We start from the raw sequence: 16,178 nt of genomic DNA on the forward strand, positions 1-16,178 counted from the left end.
GGTTTTTGATTCATATTCTCATCTCTTTATTTCTATGATTTGTAAATAGTGGAACCATTGATATTAGTTTAATGGGTTATATTGGGAATTCGGTTTTTGTGATTTCAATTATGAGCTAATTTATTTTTAGCTACGATTGCTAATGGAACCAAGGTTGTAAGGATGATGGTTTGCTTATGGAATGTCTATTGATTTTTTTTTATTCTTGTTCATCCATGTGTGTTAATGCTTAATTCTATACTTGACTGGCCATCAATTATAGGATACTAGACTTAGATTAATACTGAAAAGGTTGATTTGAGTTGGATCTAACATGGATGATGAAAGTTCAATATTCTTGTTTTAGTTTATTGATTTGTGAATGGTATATGAATATATTATTCACCTTGTATAACACATAGAAACTGGAGCTTAATTTATATTCTGAAACTAGATTCACATAGGAATATGCTGAAAATAGTTGAAGAATCTCTAGCATAATGAATTCGAGAGAATTTTATGCAGAGAAAAAGAATTTCTGTTAGGACACTTATGCCATAGCATTTCTGGAGCATTTTCTATCAGACTTGCAACTAAGGAAAAATTAATAGTTCTAGCTGGCTTAAGTCACTGATTATAATCCATATTAGCATTCTTGTTTCTTGTTAACCCTTTCTTGCATTTTATACCGCATTCATTCAATTTTATTGCCATAGTGAGATTTGTTAGTTAACTTTCATCACTTTAATTGGTGTTTGGTGTGATTTCTATATTTTACAATTGATGATTCAATCTCCGTGGGAACGATATACGTACTCTTGTACAGTTTATTACTTGTTCGGTATGTGCACTTACGTAATAAATTTAGGCAGCAATAGTTAACTAGTTAGAAAGTAGAAAGAGGTCATGACCTATAGTAGTAGTACTCAAAGTCGTTCAAAGCAACTGCACTTTGTGCTTATGCATGGTGGAGCCATGGAGCTTGGTGCTGGCACAAGGTTCGGACTCTGATTGAAACCTCGAGACACAAGATCACATGCCTCGACTTCAAAGACTTCTTCACTTTTGTGTCTTTCCTACCTCCCAACCAAAAGGTAACATATGATCAAATCAATGCTAATTTCATTGTTCTCTTTACTTTTTTGTTGTTCATATAAGAGATCTTACGTAAAACAATAGAGCTTGAAAAATAAGTAAGTAGAGGCACATATTTTAAGTAGAGAGTCAGACCTAATTTTTATTATCTAAAAAAAAACACATTCACCTTCTCTCAATGTTACCTTCTCTCAATGTTAATTACAATGTTAAATCTTTCAGTATATATATCAATTAGCATTCGATTCATATGTTTTTAAACGTTCTTTTAAAACTAACGTAAAATTTGTGTTGTGTTACTGTGGAATAGATTAAAGAAAAATGTTTGGGACCCTACTAATGTTAATTAATTAGAGAATCTCTAATGCAATGTTATAATTGATGTGTCAATTGTAAATTTAACATTTGAGTATAAAAAGTATTCTCTAATATAATATTATTTGTTGTGTCAAATTTCTCATATATTATATTTGTGGCAAATTCTCTCCAAGTATAATACATGAAAAAGTTGGTATTTGATTGATATTTGTTAAAATATTTACTTTTTCATGTAATCATTATAATTTTTTTATTTTTTTATTTTAAAAGTAAAAATTTATTTTCATAAATTTTAAAGTTTAGTGATTATAAAAGAAATAGATGTAACATTTCAAATAACAGAATGTATTAAACTAAAAATAAAAATAAAATATTATATTATTTTTTATTTTTTTATTTTAAAAGTAAAAATTTATTTTCATAAATTTTAAAGTTTAGTGATTATAAAAGAAATAGATGTAACATTTCAAATAACAGAATGTATTAAATTAAAAATAAAAATAAAATATTATATTATATTTTTTAATATTAAATATATAATTAATATTAATATTTACATATATAATTAATATTAATATTTACATTATAAATGGTCTTAGTACAGCCCCTAAAAGAAAGTGGTGCGTATCCTATACTGTGAGATTATAGCCACCTGGTGTTAAAGCGGTAGCGTCGCTTATGCCACACGTCCCTTTCACACAACAAGTAGTGTTTTTATTTTATCATGACTCACGGCAATGAGAGTTCGAAAAATATTAACAATTCCCTTGTGAATTAATATTGAGCTTTAATTAGAATAAGCTATATTAGTGATAATGAGATACGTCTAAAAGCGTCACAGAAGGAAGAGTATGATAGACACTATATATAAATTATAACTAGCAAAAAAACATAGATACTATGATTTCGTTCATTTAACCGATTTGAGTTTTCAATTCTAGATTTTTATAGTCAAAAGCTCTTAGAAAATATCACATCTAACTTTTTTTATTATAGTGTGAAAAACTTTCAGAAAATATCACATCTCAGTTCGAATTAAAAATTTGAATCCATAAAGTGAACGAGACCTATATATAGATCTTTAAGAGGGGATTAGCTAGGTAGAAAGTAGAAAGAGGTCATGACCTACAGTAGTAGTACTCAAAGTCATTCAAAGCGACTGCACTTTGTGTTTGTGCATGGTGCGAGCCATGGAGCCAGGTGCTGGTACAAGATTCGAACTCTGATTGAAACCTCCGGACAGAAGAAATCACGTGCCTCGACCTCGATCCCAATACCATACTCACTTTGGCCGACTACAATCAACCCCTCGTCACTTTCATGTCGTCTCTACCTCCCAACCAAAAAGTAACATATGATTAAATCAATGCTAATTTCATTTCTCTTTACTTTTTTTTTTGTTTTTGTTTTTGTTTTATATATATGAGAGATCTTATATGATTAAATCAATGCTAATTTCATTGTTCTCTTTACTTTTTTTTGTTTTTTTGTTTTTGTTTTTTTTTTTTTATATATAAGAGATCTTATGTAAAACAATAGAGCTAGAAAAAAATAAGAAATATATATATATATATATACAAAATTAAAAAAAAAAAAGAAATTTTAGGTGAAACGGCGGTCTACCTTCGCTCATGCTAGTTCCGTCCCTATTTACATGTGATGTTTTGTGTAGAGGTAATATTGGTGGGACACAGCGCAGGGGGGCTTAGCCTCACTGATGTCAGCGGCGGTCTACGTTGCAGCCAACATGTTGAAGTATGGTTTCTGTACTGATCAAGATTTCAAAGACGTAAGGTTTCAATGATTATCCTCATCCTTTCTCTTGCTTTTCGAAAACCTTATCCTTTCCAATGACTTTAGCTCTTTTTTTTTGTTTTTTTATTTCATCTCCTTTATTTCTTATATCCATAAATTGTGGGAGCGTATCTTATACTGTGATATCCATAAATTTTGGCTAATCTAATTGAAGGATAATTTTGACATTTTATATCAAAAAATTGAGACCATTTTTAAAGATATAAAATGTCACATCTCAAAACAGAGATTAGTAACGTGAAGACTTGTTTAGAAATATAAACCTGATTCAGAAAGTGATTAAACAATTAACAATTTAAAATTTGACTTCAAATCCAAAATATTCAAGTATTTCTAAACAAACCCTGGTATTTTACAGAAATTGAGTTTTAAGAAAGAGGGAGGCGGACTTTACAAAATACAATCACTGTTAAAATCAACGTCAAAAGTCAACCTCCAGCATCCACAGGGTTTACACTTGTGCATACATAAATAAATACAGAAAAGTAAATAATTGACATCAACTACAGTCTAGTAGAATTTAAGGTTTACAACCCATAGTTAATACATGCCTGAATTGAATTTGATAATGAAGGAAAATACTTTACAGCTTCCTTTCTTCTAGAACCGAGTTCCTCACCTATTCCGCGCTACTTCTAGCGCCGCCTGGGTGGGGTTAAACATATTTTGAAACATAGGAAAAATAAGCGAAAGGCCCAGTAGGATGAAGTTTTATAAAACTAAATAAATAAGTAAATAAATAAAATGAAATAATCAAGTCCGAAAGAAATCAATCGGGACCAAACAACCTTTTTCTGAAAGGTAAATAAACTCAAGTTCCAGTTTACAGGCAACCAGGAAGTAATTTAATGATAAATTACTTACGACCAAAAGCAAGGCCTTATCACCACCTTAATGGCCCGCCCGTAGTGGCCCGCCCGGGTTCAGGTTCTGCCTCTAAGGATACGATCTTCATATTCTATCTAGGCCATCAGCGGGCTTACCAGTTCGCAATATATCTTATCTTAAGAAAATGTTCATTAAAACTTGAAATTAGTTTATTATGAGATCAATAGCAATAATCAAGTCATTGTCTTTAAAATACTTTTTTTTATCAAACATGTTTTATCTTTAAAAACATTTACATAGGCCGAAAATCTTTAAAACATGCTAATAAGGATAATGACTAAAATATCCTACCTCTTAGATATCAAACATGTGGCTAACTTCATGTAGCCCTAGTTCCGCTTGTCTTTGAAGCTCCAAGTCCAATCGTGTCATTAGCTTTGTCATCAAAACTAACAATTTAGAGTTTAATCCTTCCCTCTAAACAACCTAGTTTAATTATATTCAATTGTATCATACTAGTGCCTTAACTCAAAATCAAAGTTCATAAACAATTTTTATTTAAATCATGATTCTTTGAGAATTGGAATTCAATTAAGAGAAATGGAATGGAAACAAGGATTAATGTGGCTAATCCACTAACTTTAAGTTTCCCAAATGAAGTTAGGTTGGTTCTACATTGAGTTTCGGGGTCAAAATAGAGTTTTTGAACTGTTTAGGGTCGGACTCAGTGTGCACCGGTCGACCGGTGACAGAGAAGTGCAACTCCACCGGTCGGCCAGTAGATTGGTGACTGGTCGACCGGTGGGAAGAAATGTCATGGCCAAAAATGGCCGATCCGCGAAGACAAAGCTAAATCCTGTAAATTTTGGGTCCGATTCAACATATTCTCAACATAAATTAACGAAACCTCCAATCAACAAGTGGGGTTCAAAGAATCAAAAACCATTCAAAAGTAAATCTAAACCAAAAATCACCAAACTCGACTAAAAACGAGTTCCACAAGGCTAGATCTGAAATTTAAAGAGAGTTTCAAGGAGTTTTACATTGATCTAGGCTTTGATGTTGAAACTTCTTGGGAATCCTCATTTTTTGTTTGAATCCGGTTCAAAATCCGCTTAGAGGGAGAGAGAAGATTTGAACGAGGGAGAGAATAACGAGGAAGAGAGACAGAGAGAGAGAGAGAGAATGAGAGAGAGCTTTGAGAAAGAGAGACAGAGACATGAGACAGGGTGAGAGAGAGATGCACGAGAAAGAGAGAGACTGAGAGAAGGAGAGAGTGAGAGGACGAGAGAGTGAGAGGGAAAATAAGGAAAAGAGAAGAAAATAAAGGAAAAGGCAATACTTAAGGGTAAATAAAAGGAAAGGATGAAAGTATGTATTTCTACACACTTCTGGGGTGGAATTATGAATACTAAAAGTAACTTAAAATTTCTTGATTAATTAAGAAAATCATATTAGACACACTAATAAATCACAATTAATATAATTAAACTTATTTAATTCTTGAGGGGTTACCCAAAATCACAACAACAACACGAGAGAGATACATTACATAATTTTAAAGGTTTAATATATGACTGAATACTTTCATTGATCAGTGTGTCACCCAGTTTCCATTCCCCATTAGTTGATCACCTAGCTAGTTAGCTGCGTTTGCAATATAAGTTCCTTATTTTAGTTAATTTAATATTATGGTTTTCAACTGTTCCTTTATCATGAACCAAAGAGCAAGCTCAGATATTGGTCAATTTACCAGGACATTGAAAATGAAATGTTATCGGTGACCATGCCAGCTGGCTAGACACCGATTCCAAGTATGTATGTTTTGGCTACACATAATACACGCAGTCATTAGATATTATACATTTTGGACACTCAAATATAATCTGGTTTCTGTTTCAGGCAGTAGAAGTCCAATGACTTGTATGATTGTCTGTGTTTAATATACATACATAAATACATATATACTAGTTGAAAAGTGCGTACTATGCACGTGTCACATTGAATCTAATTATAGAGTTAGGGTAAATTTAAAGAAAAAATTAATGAGATAAAATTAAACAATAAAATATTCGTAGAATACGCTCGATCTTTAAATAGGAACACATTTAAAAAAAATTAACTAAGAAGGATGCATGACAAATATGTTGGATTAGTCATATATTCAAAAAAAAAAAATTATTTTAGTGGCGAAATTATAAAAAGGGAAAATGTAGTAATATTTTAGAGAAGTATTTGAAAAAAAAAAAAAAATACGTTGGGACACTCTCAATACACAATGAGATAGATTTTAAAAAATTGTTTAATGAAGCATATTTAAAATAAATTAGATGTTAGGGTGAAACTAAAAAGAGAAGAAGAAGAAAAACAAGAAAAATAAGAGGGGAGGATTAAAAATAAAAACAAAAGAGAGAAAGGACTAAAATAAAAAATAGGAAACCAAGGAGGGACCAAAGAAGAAATAAAAGATGAAGGAAGCATTAAAGAAAAAGAAAACTAATTTCGACCAAAACAAATAGTTTTATTCGAAAGCCCTGTAGAAGTGTCGTTATTGACACCTCTGTTAAATAGAGAAAAAAATTGTTTAAGTGGGAATATATTCAGAAATATTTATTTTAATGAGCAACAAGGAAAAAGTAGTTTGAGAATAATTTTTGATATAGGAATATTTTAAAGGATAAAAAAATAATTAAGTAGGGATACATTAGAGAAAAATAATACAACACAAGCAAAATAGGAAAATGATATTTATGAAAAGATAGTGGTTAAGAAGGCCCGGAAAAAGCAAAAATTTAAGTAGGAACATATTTATAGAAATTTATTTTAGTAGGACTATTAGGGAAAAAATATGTGAGAATAACCTTTTGTGTAGTAATATTTTATAGCACTACTAGAAAGAACCATCTAAGTAGGATCATATTTGAAAAAAAAAAATTAATCGGGGTAAATGAAAGGAAGAATGAGTCAAAAAGAAGGGTAAGAATGAAGAATATAAAATTTTAGAGGGACATATTTGTACGTAGAAATTTATTTTAATAGGAAAATTAAAAGAAATTGTGAGAATACTTTTGTTATAACAATAGTTTAGAACATGTAAGCAGAATCGAACCTGAAAAAAAATTAATCGGGGTAGTGAGAGGAATAAAAGTTAAAAGAAGGGTAAGAATGAAAAATAAAAATACAGGTAGAAAAGTAAAAGGAAAAAGAAAATATGAACAGGCCCAAAACAAGAAATTTAACATTTTAAGGGGAGAAAAGAAAAATAACAAAAGTAGGGGGACGAAAATTTACCTTTAAATCAAAACTCGTGTGTTTTAACCAAAAGTTATTTGTAGCCGCAACGGTAGGTTTTCTATTCTTATTATTATGTATAGATATAAACATATATATATATATATATATATATATATTCTCTCAATGAAGAAAATGTTGTCATTGTGTTTTTTTTTTCTTTCTAATCAAAATGTTGCCATTGTTAAACTTGTTCTTATTATCTCTACCGTCTTTGTTAAGTGATCAGTAATATATATTATCTACTTTTTCTTTAGAACTTTCAAATATTTCATTTTCTCGAAAATGGCATAAGAACATAGATGATTAGGATTCAGCTCTTTGCACCTTGATTTATTCTGGAAAACTCAAGTTGAAGGGAAAACTTGAACTTCAGTTCAAACTCGAGTTTAAACTTAAAAGAACATGAACTTGAATAAAGTTGTAACTCGAGTTGTTTTTTTTTGAGTTTTTGACTCAAAAACTCAACTGCCGAACAGCCCCATAATTTGTAGTATACTTTTACCTCTATCTATTTCTTTTAACTTCCCTAAAAAAAATAATAAATAAAATTCTCTATATAAAAGACTATTTCGTTTTAATTATGATTGAGATGATTTTTTTTCTATGTGTTGACAACGAAAAGACAAATAAAACCCCACCCATATACCCTATTAAAATTTTTCATCAGCATTGAGTTTTTATTAAAATACTATCTAAATACAAATTCAAGTTTTGACTCACTCAAACACAAACTCGAAAAGATTCTTATCTCAAATCATAACTCAAATGTACACAATCAAACACAAACTCAAGTTACAACTTCAACTCAAATTCAACTCAAGAACTATACTCAAATTACACTCTAAAAGAACAGGCCCGTTTGATATCGATCGATACTTAACCCAACCAAGTAGGATTGCAATGCTGTTTGGGTTTGAACTTTTTTTTTCTTCTCTTAGGTGATATTGAGATTCGAGTTTATTTTTCAAAGGTGGCGATTCAAGCTTATGAATTCATGATATTCAAGGAGAACTTTACCATTTGTTTGTAGGTTCAAACTACTATTCAAATTCTTTTTACTAGATTGTTTTGTTTCACAAAATTTAAGGGTCCGTTTAGTTCATGCGTTTAAATTAATGATTCTTAATTTTAGCATTTAAAATTCAATTTTTTTATAAGAGAAAACACTGTAACAAAATCAAAACTATAGATTTAAACAAATAAAACAAACGAGCTATAAATTTCTGTCTAAACATTTTTGTTCAACTTATGAACCAAATGGGCCTTTAATCATTTAACAACGCATGATTAATATATGCATTGTATTCAAACGTTTAAATCCAACAGGGCCTTAATAATTTGATAGTGCATGATTAATATATAATACATGGTGTGTGAAATTTTGGCTCCAACTACTGTCTGCATATAACTTTATATGTACATTATACAGAAGTAAATGGTTATTGACAATTTTGGATCTTTTGTTTTTTTTCGACTGTATGTATATTGTTTGATCTGGAGCAGGCAGACCCTGATTTGTCCGAATATGGAGATGTAAGCGAACTCATATACATGTTGGGACCTAACCAGCCTCCAACCAGCGTTATAATGAAGCCTGAATTTCAGCGCAAAATTTACTATGATATGAGTCCAATTGAGGTACTTATAATTAGAACTATTACTTAAGCAGTATATATATATATATACATGTTTTATGCAAATAAATATTTTTTAAACCATTAAGAGCCTTTTTCTCCAAGCATCTGATCAATTTTTCTTATCCAAATTGAGGCTTAATTAACCTGCTATGATCACTTTTTTTTTTAAATCCATTGTCAGAAATTATTTATTTGAAACTCAACAATGTACTATTCAGAAGTGATTAAACCTCCAAAAATAAAAAGATTACCTACTTTTGGGTTTAGGAGCAATATTGTTTGATCTTAAAAAAAAAAATTAACTTTTATTTTTCTTTGGTCACATAATAATACTCAAATTCAATAGTACTGTACTTTTTTTTTTTTCTCTTTTTGCTAAATAGTAGTACTAAATGATTATGCATTGTATTCCTTAAAATAATGTCATTGTGATCGAATTGAACTACTTAAGAAAAAACCTTTGCATAAGTATGGTCGTAACAAAATCTTATTACTTGGTCTAGGACTCCACATTGGCCTCAATGCTACCAATTAGAGCCTTTCAAGGGGCTAAATTCATGGAAGGACCGGGCGCCGATAGCGTACCGAGGGTCTACATCAAGACATTGTACAACCGCGTGATAAAGCAGGAGCAACAAGATGCTATGATAAATCGATGGCCACCATCCCAAGTGTTCTTCTTGGAGAGTGATCATAGCCCCTTTTTCTCCAACCCTGATGTGCTCTTCAGCTTTTTACTTAAAGCAGCAACTTTTTAATCTCTCGTGTGTGTTAAAAAATTGTCAGCGTAGTATTTTTTTTTTTTTAATATTATTCTCCGCATATATACTATAAAACAGGCTCTATAAATAATGGATCACTATCGTGATGGATTTGTAGTGACAGTTTCGAACATTAGGTAGTTCTCTTTAAAAGTTTTAAATGTAAAAGTTTGTCTGTGTCAATGTTGATACTCGATTTTTACAGTGTCTGGGCTCTTGAGCAAATATACTTGTCAGTGTCCCCTTCTCGGACTTTTATTCAGCTACAATATACACATTATATATATATATATATATGTATGTATATACGTATAAAAGATGGATTATAGTTTATACTACGCTGAGGTATGTCATTTAATACCAACGACGAATTGTGTGTACATAATAGTTACGGTAGTCGGTAGCGAATTGTGTGTACATAATTAATTTCTGACATCGTTGGGTGGTTAGGTCCTTTTAAAGGTTCGATCCTAGCGGTAAGGAGCTTCTTTTGGTAGGGGTGGTACCGTCTCCAAAAGTTAACGACAGTGGCAAGATGAATCATTGGTTGCCATTGGATGGTCTCTTTCTGGCGGTTTTGCCACTTGACTCTCGAAGCCTTCTTCCTTCTCTTGTAGTCCCCTTGCCGACTGCGTTTTTATTGGAGGCTTGCGCCAACGATGCTTTGAGTTTTCTTTTTACTTTGCTTTGTAGTTTAGAATGTAATAAAGGTGTGGCGATGTGATTCTCACCACTTTTTAATTTATTTTATTTTTTTATAATAACGGAGATGGATTTCCCACCGTCTGGTGTTGGTTATGTCTCCTACCCGGTTGAGTATTTTTTTGAGAGTATGGATTGTTTGGTCAAGTTAGAATATTGTTTGTGTCATGATGTTGATGTCTCTTCTGAGTGGGGGTTATTGTTTTATCCTTCTAGCGCTCGAAAATTTATTTTGATAGGAGGAGAACTAAAGCCTTAGGTGTGCTCGATCTTAATGTTACGAGATTATCTTCCGTTCTCATATCTCAAGTGAATGTCTGTCTTTTTGTCGAGTCATTAACCTTATAGTATGGTGTTTGTTTATCTTTTTTCGTTTGAATACAAATTTCCCTTTAAAAAAAAAAAAATATCTTCTCTTCATTTATAAGTTGTGGACATGCTTTTCGCAAGTACATATATATGATCTTATCTGATGTCTCCACCATGTGGTGGTCGTTCGGGCTTAGCAGGCTAAAAGACGTAAGGCCAACATAAAGACGTAGTGAATTGTGTGTACATAATTAATTTCTGACATCGTCAATGTTGGGTGGTTGGGTCCTTTTGGAGGTTCGATCTTAACGGTAAGGGGCTTCCTTTGTCAGGGGTGGTGCCGTCTCTGGAGGTTGGCGACGGTGGCGAAGGTGAATCATTCGTCGCCATTTGATGGTCTCTTTCCGGCGGTTTTGCCGCTTGACTCTCAAAGCCTTCTTCCTTCTCTTGTAGTCTCCTCGCTGACTGCGTCGTTGTTGGAGTTTTGCGGTAACGATGCTTTGGGTTTTCTTTTTACTTTGCTTTGTATTTTAGAATGTAATAAAGGTGTGGCGATGTTGTTCTCACCACTTTTTGTTTTTTGTTTTTTTTTTTTTGTAATAACGGAGGTGGATTCCCCACCGTTCGGTGTTAGTCATGTCTCCTACCCGGTTGAGTGTTTTTCTGAGAGTATGAATTGTTTGGTCAAGTTAGAATAAGTTAGAATATTGTATGTGTCGTGATGTTGATGTCTCTTTTGAGTGGGGGTTATTGTTTTGTCCCTCTAGCGCTCAGAAATTTATTTTGATAGGAGGAGAACTAGAGCCTTATGTGTGCTCGATCTTAGTGTGGCGAGATTATCTTTCGTTCTCAGATTTCAAGTGTACGTTCGTCTCTTTGTCGAGTCATTAACCTTATAGTGTGCTGTTTATTTATCTTTTTTCGTTTGAGTACAAATTTCCCTTTCAAAAAAAAAAAAATTTCTTCTCTTCATTTATAAGTTGTGGACATGCTATTTTGACATGCTTTTCGCAAGTACATATATATGATCTTATCTGATATCTCCACCATGTGGTGGTCGTTCGGGCTTAGCAGGGCAAAAGACGTAAGGCCAACATGAAGAGACGGATATAAGGTAGGTGTGTGTACTCTATATGATCTTTTGACTTTTCCCATAAAGACACAAAAAAGTAGCTACATAGATCATGTGTGTATCAAGCACAACGATATAAATGTGCATAAAATTATCGCTCCACAAGGCATAAGATAAGTGTATATAAGTAAATCTAGTAAACAGAGCGTCAAGTACAAGAAACAAAGAGAACAAGAGAGCATTTTCCAATTAATTAATTAGAAGATGGCTGATCCTTCAAACCTGCAGCAATTTCACTTTGTGCTAGTCCACGGGGCTGGCCATGGAGCATGGTGCTGGTACAGGCTTCGGACTCTCCTCGAGGCTTCGGGACACAAGGTCTCCGCGATCGACCTCAAGAGCTCCGGCATCGATCCGACCAATTTCGATGCCGTCTTTACTTTCCAAGAGTATAATGAGCCTCTTATCACTTTCATGTCGTCCTTGCCTTCAGATGAAAAGGTCCTATATACTATAAGAGCTAATTAATTACATAAATACACCTCTTAGTTTGTTTATTTATTTTCTTTCTCAATTTATTTGTTATGTTTTTAAAAACTACAAAACTATACTTTAAATTTGTAAAGCTTGTTTCAAATATTCCATCCCTCACCTACGCACTTTTCTCAAAAGCTAAAATATGAGAAAAGACAATAGTATCCTTAAATGGTTTCTGAAAAAATATTTTCAACACTTAAAAAACTTAAAAAGCACTAAAGCAAATCATAGATTTAATTTCTAATTTTATGTTATTAAATGCTTAAAACATTTTTAGAATTTTTTAAAATTTTTTTAAGAAATAAATTGTCTAATAAAGGTTGTCTTTTTTCTTCTTTTTTTTTTTTCTTTTGTCCACATAATGCATGAGCAATGAGGTTTGAAACAAGTTTTTAAAAATTTCAAGATAATTTTGTAATTTTTAAAAATGGAGACATAAATCGCATAAGTTTTAGTTTTACTTATTAATATGTCCACATAGCAACATTTTTCTTTTTTTTTTTTCTTTTTTTAGTAATCAATATGCCCCATGCATATTGGGAGATATTTTTGCAGGTTGTACTCGTGGGACACAGTGTGGGGGGGTCTTAACATTACGGATGTGCTATACAAGTTTCCTGAGAAAGTCAGAGTGGCCGTCTATATCGCAGCCAACATGATGAAGAATGGCTATGGCTTCACTAAAACGACTGCAAAGAACTTTAAGAGTCTTCATCTCGCGGATTTCCTAAAATCTTTGATTGGAACCATTGTAAGATCATATTTCACTTCATATTTTGATTATTGTTGTTGTTATTGTATTGTGGGTACAACTCAAATAATTCTGAGTTAGTAATTTCCTCGAATTTTATTTTACAACTATGTTTGATATTTCAAAAGAAAATAAGATAGAGAAAAAAAATGTAAGAGGTAACGAAATGTACGGTTAGAAAAGAAAATAATTTTTCTTTTACCATTACAAAAATAATCCTCCTTTTAGTTGTAATTTTTTATAATAGGTAGAAAAAATGACTTATTTTACCATTACATGCCATTACAGCTACCTAGCTATTTTATTTATATTATAGTTCAAAAATTAACGAGATTATAAATACTAATTATCTCATATTTTACACGTTATAACTTTTTCTCTCTTAAAATCTCTAACATGCTGGGATGATAAATCAACCTTATTATTAGCTAGATAGTAAATTTCTCAATTTGTGACTAATATGGAGCAGGGAGATATTCTTAAATGGGAGATTGTGATTGGATCTGACTTGCTACCCGGCATCATAGTTAAGCCCGAAAGTCAGCGCTTGACTTATTATCATATGAGCCCCGTTGAGGTAAGTAAAAAATTAACCACAAAGCAGTAGTGATATTTATGATTTATATGGTATGAGTTTCAAAGCCTCTCGTTTACACAAATTATACCTATTACTAAAGGAGGTCGGAAAGTTACTGTACTAAGTACAGTGACTTTCCGATTTTGCCCATCTTCCATTCTGTTGAGGCCTTTTTTATACCATTTTTATCTTTTTAGTTATTTTTACCGTTTTATCCTTTTTTTGGTTTTTTTCCCTTTGTTTTTGTTTGGGTTTTTTGTCTTTTCCTTCGCTTTTCCCTTTTCCTCTCTCTTGGTGTTTACTGAAACACGTCGTTTCTATCTTCTAGAATTTGTTTTTACTATTTTGTCCTCAATTTTTTTCCTTCTCTGTGTTTTTCTTCTGCCCATTTTTGTCATTTTCTTCGGTGGCTTTTGTTTAGCTTCCTCCATAAGCTTCTTCCTTCTTTCATTTCTGCTTTTACGCCTGCATCTCTCTTTCACCGAGTCTCTCATTCTTTGTTTCCTCTTCACAGATCCGTTTCGTTTTCTTTATGGTTTTCTCTGTTTTATTGTGTTTTCCTTCTTAGTTTTTCCTCCATTTTATGTTTGTGGGTTTTGTTGCATTTTTTGTGGGCTTAGTTTCAGTTTATTTCCCTTTCGTAAATGGGTTAGGTTTTTTGTGGGGTTCATTTTGTTTGTTTTTTTTTTTGCATGTTCTGTGCATTTTTTTTCCCCTTCTTCCTTTTTTCCTTTCCGTAAGGTTTATGCGAATCATTTTTTATGTTTTTTTGTTTTGTAGTTTTGTTTTCCATTTTTTTCCTAGGTTTGGCTTCGGTTTTTTTTTCCCCCACTTTTTTTATGTTCCTGGGTTTCCTTATGTTTTTCGTGGGGTTAATTTCAATTTTTCCGTCCGTAAATGGGTTAAGGTTTTCGTAGGGTTCATTTTGCTTTTTGTTGCATGTTCGGTGCATTTTTTCCCCTTCTCCCGTTCTTTCTGTTCGTAAGGTATCTGAGAATCAATTTTTATGTTGGTTTTGTTTTGTAGTTTTGTTTGCCATTTTTCTTTTTTTAGATCTGGCTTTTTTTTTATAGATTTTTTTATTCGTTTTTTTCCCCATTTATTTTTCCATATCTGTTAGTGTTTTTGTAGATTTCGCTTCGTTTTCTCCCTTTTTTTTATTCGGTTTTTCTTTTTCATTTTCTCAGTTCTGTGCGTTTTTTTGCTTCGTTATGTTCTATGTTTTTTAATTTTTTCCCCTGTTTTTCTAGATCTGTTAGTATTTTTGTAGATTTGGTTTCGTTTTTTCCTTTAGTTTTTTATTCCCCTTTTTTTAGATCTGTTAGTGTTATTTTTTTTCCTCATATCTGTTATTGAGGTTTATGGGATCAGATATCTGCATTTGGTTTTGTAGTTTTGTTCTTCATTTATATTTTCTTAGATTTGATTTTGTTCTTTTTTTCCTGTTTTTCGTCTTTCCAGATCTTTTGGTGTTTTTTTTTTTTTTTCATTTTTCCCCTTTAGTTTCTGAAATTTTTAAATGTTTTTCCCTCCCATATCTGTTAGGGTTTCTATACATTTGGTTTCGGTTTTTATTATAATTTGTATTTTTTTAAGTTTCCAGATTTGTTAGTATTGTTAGTTCCGGATGTATTATTTGTTATTGTTATCTCTTATTTGTTTTTTTCTAATTAAGTTTTTATTTTTATTAATTATTAACTCTTTTCTCTGCAGGTTATATTAGTCGGGAATATTTAGACATTTGTTTTTAGTGCAAGGTAATTATTTCTAACGAGATACTTTGTTTTGACTGTCTGCAGGTTTTTTATTATAATTTGTATTCTTTTTTTAGTTTCCAGAGATTTGTTAGTAATTTTAGTTCCAGATGTATTATTTGTTATTGTTATCTCTTAATTGTTTTCTTTTTTTTTAAATTACGCTTTTATTTTTACTAATTATTAATCCTTTTCTTTACAGGTTATATTAGTCGGGAATATTTAGACATTTGTTTTTAGTGCAAGGTAATTATTTCTAACGAGATACTTTGTTTTGACTATCTGCAGGTTATTCGCTCTGTTCCACGGTACTTATCATGCATCGTAACACCTGTTTTTAGCAAATTATTACCTTTTGTTTGTAGCGTAATGGCGATAGTGTTAAGTTTTGTTTGCAGTATTTACTACTGCCATATACTCAAACGTTTATTTTCTTCGTATAAATATATTGTACTCTCTTTCATGCTTATAGTCATTTGCTTTGCTCCTGCTTTCGTTGTCATCTACTTATCGTCTACCTTCTCTGTCTTCTTCCTTTTCTTCAATTTTCATTAGAGAGGTTTTTTTCCCCGTTCTATTCTCTCTGTTTTCAAATGTTTTTAGTTCTTCTGCATCAACTATATCCACTTTCTTTATTCCTTTAAGGTATTTATTTCTTACCTTTTTCACCTCATTTCCATATACATATCGTTTATCTTTTCTGTCTTCTTCTTTTTCTTCAATTTCCATTACTGAGTTCCTTTTGTTAT

At 31.7% G+C, this 16,178-nt stretch overlaps 1 protein-coding gene and 1 pseudogene across 2 annotated transcripts; both read left to right on the forward strand.

Moving 5' to 3' along the window:
- Positions 1 to 2,512: 2,512 nt before the first annotated feature.
- Positions 2,513 to 9,724, forward strand: LOC21401764 (annotated as a pseudogene).
- Positions 9,725 to 11,987: 2,263 nt separating this feature from the next.
- Positions 11,988 to 15,910, forward strand: LOC112091219. 2 transcript variants are annotated; one of them, XM_024164268.1, is made up of 5 exons: positions 11,988 to 12,311; positions 12,903 to 13,098; positions 13,568 to 13,675; positions 15,389 to 15,432; positions 15,632 to 15,910. In XM_024164268.1, the coding sequence occupies exons 1-4, from the start codon at positions 12,133 to 12,135 to the stop codon at positions 15,410 to 15,412; spliced, it is 507 nt and encodes a 168-aa protein (XP_024020036.1). In that variant the 5' UTR covers positions 11,988 to 12,132; the 3' UTR covers positions 15,413 to 15,432; positions 15,632 to 15,910. The 2 variants fall into 2 exon arrangements, with proteins under 2 accessions (XP_024020036.1, XP_024020035.1); XM_024164267.1 differs by lacking the exon at positions 15,632 to 15,910 and having other exon boundaries at positions 15,389 to 15,443.
- The last annotated feature ends 268 nt before the right edge of the window (positions 15,911 to 16,178 follow it).

This window comes from Morus notabilis, unplaced genomic scaffold (assembly GCF_000414095.1).
Source record: "Morus notabilis unplaced genomic scaffold, ASM41409v2 Scaffold227, whole genome shotgun sequence".
Taxonomy (NCBI): domain Eukaryota; kingdom Viridiplantae; phylum Streptophyta; class Magnoliopsida; order Rosales; family Moraceae; genus Morus; species Morus notabilis.